Source organism: Malus domestica, chromosome 05 (genome assembly GCF_042453785.1).
Source record: "Malus domestica chromosome 05, GDT2T_hap1".
Taxonomy (NCBI): Eukaryota; Viridiplantae; Streptophyta; class Magnoliopsida; order Rosales; family Rosaceae; genus Malus; species Malus domestica.
In genome coordinates, this window is record NC_091665.1 from 22,741,917 (window position 1) to 22,749,060 (window position 7,144).

Below are 7,144 nucleotides of genomic sequence, written 5' to 3' on the forward strand. Positions count from 1 at the left end.
CATGGAGTGTCTTGAAGAGCTTCTTATACTGTTCTTGGATGATCTAATTCCTGAGTGCTATTTTGTTGTTCTGAGGTTCCAGCAGTTCAACTTTAGTTTGAAGAGCAGCCTTTTTCATTTCCCTCATTTGTTGCCTCACATTAGACATGAGGGGAGCGTCGTTTTTAGTGTTGTGGTGGCTTCCTTCGCTTCCCATGTTGGAGAGGATGCCTGATTGAAGAAATGTGTGTGAATGATGGAAATTGGCTTGACGAAGCTAGTGAGAGTAGGAGTCAGTGTTGTTCCCATAGACGGCGCCAAATGTTAATGCACAAAATTGGATTGACTTTGAAACAACATAAAGTGTTAAGGTTGTGACCTTCGCAAGGTTGTTCACGTCACCTACTAAGGGACCTGAGGGTAATATAGAAGAGATAGAGATAGGGAAGCAAACATAAGATGTACGTGGTTCATCTTAAGTTGGGCTATGCCCAATAGGGTAGATGAGTTCTCATTAATAATGTAAAGTTTACATAATACAAAGGTTCAAGCCTAATCATCATTAATGAGTTCTAATAATGAATTAAGTACAATAATGATACTAGGGATTAATGGTAAGAGAATGATCTCCTTTTATAGTTAAGGAGAGTCTCTGACTCTGATCCACGATCGATGTGAGACTCTAGGAGCTTTATTCTGATGTTGACATGTGTCGTGTTATGATTGGTCTCTTAATTAGACTGGAACTCATATGCTTCGGCAGGGGTTCCTTAGCATGAGCCTTTCAGTAGGTCCTTGAAGATATGAAGTTGATTGGTTCTTGGTAGTTTCGGGATTGGTGAAGTATGGTACAAACACTTTCTATAAATATAGTTTATAGTTTAGTATGAATAACAAATCAGCCAAGATGTAACCTCTTTAGTTTATGTAGCTTTCTTGGCAATTTCATATATTTTTTTTTATTTAATAAAGTTTTTATATTCAGTTAGGTCGTTGCGTACTCTATATTCAACTGATCCGACTAAAGTGGGAAATGGGTAGGACGAGGATAAAGATAGAGTCAATTATAGCTGGTATCACTTGGAATTGGAGATGAATGAGTGGGAGATTTAAGGAGAAGGTGTGCATGCGAGATGAACGAAGGAGGAACCGAGGAACTAAATTATGACAAGAAAGTTTGAGAAATATGGTATCAGTGCTCATTTGTGCGGAATACAAACGTTTCTGTATGCAAACAACAACCATTGTGCCCAATATGTCATATGGACAAACTACTCCACCGTTCGTACACATATAAAGTCAACTAGCACCAGGAACGAAGCCAGAAATTTGTAAGAATAAGGGCATCCTCAAACAACAAGGTATAATTTAAAAACTCAAGAATTTATTGCACAAAACACTTATATATTAATCCATAAAGTTTTTCATACAACATCTTACAATATTCCTCGACACATTTTCATGCAAATAACTCTCTCTATAAATATAGGGGTGTGATATCCACATACCCCATTTTACTTCTCTCACACCCTTTTAATTTTCGGCCGTCGGATCGGATGAATTAAAGAAGATCAAATGACAGAAATTAACAAGGGGTGTGTGAGAAGTAAAAAGGGGTGTGTGGATAGCACACCCCTAAAAATAATCATGTTATCATTGATCCATTGATCTCCCATTCGATCTCTCAATCGATTCTTCAGAAATTTCATGGCCGAAAATGCTCTTTCAACAGTGGCAGTAGCAGCTAAAAGAGTTAATGCTAATGTCACAAGCATGTAAACTAACGGATACACCTTGTCGTTTTTCCACTAGACCATTTTTTTAGGGAGTTTTAATAAAACACTCCCGTACTATTTATTTTTAACGAAAAACCACATTTTTACCTTTAACTGGCACTATTCATTATACCTTTAAAAATGACTTTTCGTTAAAAGATAAGTTTTTTTTAGACTTTTCGTTATTTTTTTTTCTTTTTATAGTTTAATTAGAACTAACATTGGAATTGAAATGCAATCCATGTTTTTCATTTGTAATTTAATTAGGGCTTGGGAATTGGAATGCAAAAGTACACACACACACACAATTGAGTGAGGGCGGATGCCCCCCTAAGCCCTATACAACTTCGTCCTTGACTGGCACACCAATCCGTCCCTAATCTTGAGATGGAAAACGGCACAGATATATGAGACTTTTTAGTATTTGTAAACTGATATATAAATTATAACCATTTATTAGACATTCATACATATATCAATCCCTACTACTCATTCTTGTAGTGCTTAAATATAGTGTTACAAAAAGGATGGTTCTATCTACACATATTTTTATACTTTTCACACGCGCCTCTTAATTTTCTATCATTGGATCGATTAACTTAAAGGTAAAATTTAACAAGGTATGTGTGGAAGGTAATAAGAAATGTGTGATAGCACCACACCAAAAGAATAAAAACCTAAAACAAAGCAAATTTACTAAAATGGGGAACTCGTTTTCAACTAAAACAAATGTTTGTGAAAAAGTTCTGATACTATTCCTCGCCTCGTAGGAGGCAAAATAAAGTGTAAAAGGTCTTGCACAACTAGAAGAACAATAACTTCTAATTCTAATTGCAATAGAATAAAACAAGAGTATGAATTGAATTGCTCCTACATATCATGTACATTAATTATGAGTGTTCTCACTTTACTCCTACGGTAGTCAGAAAAAAGAGTATGAATTGAATTGCTCTGCTTGAAATCATATTTCTTAGTAATCATGGTTTTTTTTTCTATCTTCATGTATACTTCAATATTGCTTGTTCCCTATCCTTCATTGAAGAGGAGGAGCATTGTAATATGCCGGGATTGTTGCTGGAAAGAACATTTGTCTAACTCCTTCACCCTTGATAATGGGGAATATGATTCCTGATGCACCCTGAAAATAAAAGGAAAAACAAAATTTTAGTAAGTGAAAAGTAACGTATGTATTAATTTGTAAATGACAAGTATGTTGATAAAGAGGAAGTATATTGGCAATTTTAGTGAACATACCAAGATCAATCTAGTCCCGAGCCATAGACGTTTAGGCGTAGGGAATGGAATCATCAAGCGGCCGACTCCATAGACAGCCACAGCAAAGAAATGGAGAAACAGATGGATTGGACGAGGGTTAAGCCCAGAGAGAAGCGATATAGGTCCGTATGAACATATGCCTCCAAGGCTCAAATAGTCGAAACATGCTTCTCGCATTTCCTGTCTTGCCGGGTCAGGTGAGGAACAAAATACCTTGTACAAGGCACCGGCCAATGTGTTTATAGTAGATGAAACGGGCTGCAAACAAAACAAGGCACAACACCTATCAGCAAAGTGGAAATCGCAAACAAACGCAATCGGACACATTATACATTTCACATACAAGATAGTGCTTGTTCATCAATATACCTAATGTGACTCTCAATTAGGGTCAAACAATACAACATAACATATCATATTGTCTAGCCAGAAATTTTTTTATTTTATTTTTTTTTATCGCATATCTGAGTGATGATTTATACCTTGCGCAACGTGTAGAATGATTCCAGATATTCACACAAAGCTGGTGCATCACTGAGATCAGTTAGGGGTCTAAGAAGATCCCTTAGAAGAACAATGTCTGAAAGAGCCACAGTCATTCCTCCTCCGGTTAAAGGGTGTCTCATGTTGAATGCATCACCCAATAAAATTGCACCAGGAGTGGGAACAGGAGTAGCAGGCATGCTTTTATTTTGCATTGTTCTGATATTTCCCTTCTTGACCGCCGCTAGAAAAGACTTCAAGAGTTGGGGGGGAACCTGAAATACCAAAGTCGTCTGATTAGTTCATTTCAATTGATATATATTTGTCAAAATGAAATTGAAATTAACAAGTCAAGTAAGTGATAGATACCTGAGGAGCCACCACAGTTTTCAAGTACTTGGCCATTTCACCGTTAGCTACTGAAGGTACTTTTGTGCCGGCAACATCTACCAAACAACGAACCTCGGTACTACTGATAGGGTAAAATAAGATGGGTGAAGGGTCTCCCAAAATCACATGTCCATGGTTTGCATGTGGAAGTTCACAATTCTCCAAGATCAAACCAACGAAGCAAGAAGGATTGTCAACCTTTGGAGTACAGAGATTGCGGCGGAGATTTGAAAAGCACCCATCGCATACTATTGTCAGTGGAGCATACGATCTCATCTCCTTTCCAGCCCTGTTCTTGTACAACACACCCTTGACGGTGCCCTTTTCTTCAATTAGGGTTGTCACAGTTCCTTGTTCTAGTGTCACACTGTTGAGAAAATTCGAGCGACATGAATAACAATTTAAAAAAGGGAAGTTTAACGAAAAGCACCTGGTACTGTTCACTTTAACGAAAAACCACATTTTTACACTAAAAAGTCAATCCTGGTACTATTCACTTTACCCTTTATTTTGTCCTTATATTAAAACTCAAAGTTTTCAAGCTCTTTTCATTAGTTTTCCTTTTAAAAAATAGTGTATAAATTAAAACAATCGAAATATCACGAACACAGGGATAAATGGGAATTACTTTTTAAGAGTTGCAACCCTTTCACGCATTTTTTGGATGAAACGCCCGTTATGGAAACTTCTTCCGGCGATATCTGAAGTATAGTTTTCCAAGGGATAAGACAGTTTTGTGTCATTTCTATTTTTGTAAAGAGCATAACCAAACACTTTCTGAGCATCAATGGACTCATTTGCACAGTCTGCATGTCACAAATATAACTTGTTGATCAAAATCGATGAACATAAATTTGGTACTAATTAATCAGTTGGAATAGAAATATGAAAAAAGATTAAACTAATTAAACAATTTTAAGCAATTGCTTACCCTCAAGACCCAACTCAATCAATTTGAGATAGCCTCCAGGCTGCAACAGCTCACCAACTATTCTGTCTGGCTCACTCAAGTCTCTTTCGATCACATGTACGCGGCGTCCTTCCTGTAACAAGGAAGAGAAACATATGTTTAGACTCAAAAGCTCACATGATTAGCCGAGAAATTAAAGATCTGTACTAGCCTTCAAAGTTTATTTGCACTGTAAAAAAATGAAACTAAAAAAGAAAACTAATTAAAATAGTTCGAAAATATTGAATTTTAACTATAAGAGTAAAATAAAGGGTAAAATAAATAGTATCATGATTGACTTTTTAGTGTAAAAATATAATTTTTTGTTAAAATAAACAGTACTGGAAATTTTTCGTTAAAGTTCGCTAAAAATGAATTGGACTGCACTATTGAAATCATCACCCCAAAATGGCGGAAAAAACTTTTATTTAAAATTCATAGAATATAAGTTTAAGTGCTTATTCGCTAAAAATAGAGAGAACAATAAAAAAAAGAAAATGTCAGAAACACGGCTTTGAAGGTTTGACTGCTTAGCTGGGTTTGTTTGAGGAAAATAGATTTTAAAAAGTAATAACATTTTAATTAATAAATAATGATTAAACGACTACTTCTTCTGTTCAAAAAGCAAGGAAATGCAATTTTTCTTTAATTTTCACTGTCACCAAACACGGCTCTGAAGCTTTGACTGCTTATTCATTCACCATCAAATTTCTAAATTTATAAAATTAAAAAAATTAAAACTTGGAACTTGGAACTTGGGAATTGTTTAAAAACCATAACATTCATTTTATATGTAGAGAGAATTATTTTGTCACCTTTCCAAGAGTGTAAGCAAGGGCAGCACCGGCAACTCCGGCACCGACAATGACAACATCCGTGCCGCTGGCAATCTCCGGGTGAAAACTGCCGTTCTGGGACGGCATTCTCACGTACCCATCTCCGTTAATGCCGCGGGAATCTTTCTCGACCACCTTCTTCTTCTCGCCGCTGAGAGTGGTGTTGATGATCATGAAGAAAACAGACCCCAGCAGAGAAACCAACACCCCACCAAGAACATACTGGTAATCCATCTTTGATATCAAAATAAAAATATATACCGCTAAAATTGAAAATTTGGAAGAATGGGGATTTTGGTTTTAGCTGTTCACAATCTGTAAACTTACGTGGTGGTTTTTGGTTGTGAATGTGAAGAGGAGAGAGTGCTTATGGTTGTGAGACAATGGGAACTTGAAAGCGTTTATATAGAGAGTTGTTGGGCAAAAGCTATAAGCTTTGATGGTTGGCGCCTACAGATGAAGTTTTGGGACCATTTTTTAATATTCATGTGAGGTTGTGGTAGGGTGTGGGTGATCCTAGGATAGAATGATGTGGGATAGAGAGAGAGGAAAAGGATAGAGTCACTTGTGGACAATTTAAAGGTGTCAATCGCAACATAATGCTAATCAACGGTCAGTTTTTTATGTTGAACTTTAACTCTACTATGATTGACTATATAAAGCACACAATCATCATCGTCGTCGTCGTCGTTATATTATTAGATTCAGATTGATTTCCTTAGTAAGAAATGGCATAATAGATGGGAGTTTTGATACGAGCAATCTTTCTATTTAATTCATTAAGTAAGGATCCGAGGTCATTTTTTTAATGTACGTACATATAATAGTTGTTATTGTATTACGATAATCGTGCTTTTAATAGGTGTTAATTTTTCTTTAAAGAAAAAAAATAACAACACAACTCAAACCCTACAATAATTTAGTCACGGGAGAACATACCATCATACGAAGACCTTGCAATAACACACGACAAGAACATGGCTTGAATCCCTCAAACCATTAAAACGGCATCTTGAGGGTAAGATCACACCACCATTTGTTGATCATGCATGTTGGCAACAAATCTTAGTGTGAGGCATTTTCATAGTTGTTGCCAATCCCAAAAACTACAAAACCACCGTACCATATTTGAAGAACAGTTGTCGCTCTACGATTAAAGGTTAAGCAGTAAGTCATATATATATGCTACAAAAGGCTCTCTCAACAGAGCGAAAGAGCGGCCATTACCATAAATATTACGAAGGTTATTGTATATAGAGTTTAATGGACTTTGCTTGACTCTCAAATTCAAGTGTATTCAATATAGGCTTTTAAGGAGTCAACAAAAATCATCATGAAATAATAAAACACAATATTTACGAGGTTAAGCAAATATGCCTACGTTCTCGAGGCAGCAATAATATTTTCTTTCATTATATGAAATAATAAAAGTACAAATATATATATGTATCTCTCTC

General features: G+C 36.0%; 1 protein-coding gene across 1 annotated transcript; it reads right to left on the reverse strand.

Annotated features, from left to right (window-relative positions):
• Window positions 1-2,446: 2,446 nt before the first annotated feature.
• On the reverse strand, window positions 2,447-6,062 carry LOC103441409 (squalene monooxygenase SE1-like). Its single transcript, XM_029102178.2, has 7 exons — window positions 5,667-6,062; window positions 4,834-4,945; window positions 4,531-4,708; window positions 3,882-4,269; window positions 3,512-3,787; window positions 3,009-3,287; window positions 2,447-2,892 (listed from the first exon to the last, which is right to left on the reverse strand). Exons 1-7 carry the CDS (start codon window positions 5,919-5,921, stop codon window positions 2,788-2,790), a joined length of 1,593 nt encoding a protein of 530 aa, XP_028958011.2. The 5' UTR covers window positions 5,922-6,062; the 3' UTR covers window positions 2,447-2,787.
• Between the last annotated feature and the right edge of the window lie 1,082 nt (window positions 6,063-7,144).

What these genes read in the sequence shown, in the direction of transcription:
- LOC103441409 (XM_029102178.2), bottom strand. Translation starts at nt 5,921, where the DNA reads ATGGATTACCAGTATGTTCTTGGTGGGGTGTTGGTTTCTCTGCTGGGG. An exon ending in GATTGAGTTGGGTCTTGAGG is followed by an intron (nt 4,709 to 4,833) that starts GTAAGCAATTGC and finishes TGTGACATGCAG; the next exon opens with ACTGTGCAAATGAGTCCATT. An exon ending in TCGGGACTAGATTGATCTTG is followed by an intron (nt 2,893 to 3,008) that starts GTATGTTCACTA and finishes TTTTATTTTCAG; the next exon opens with GGTGCATCAGGAATCATATT.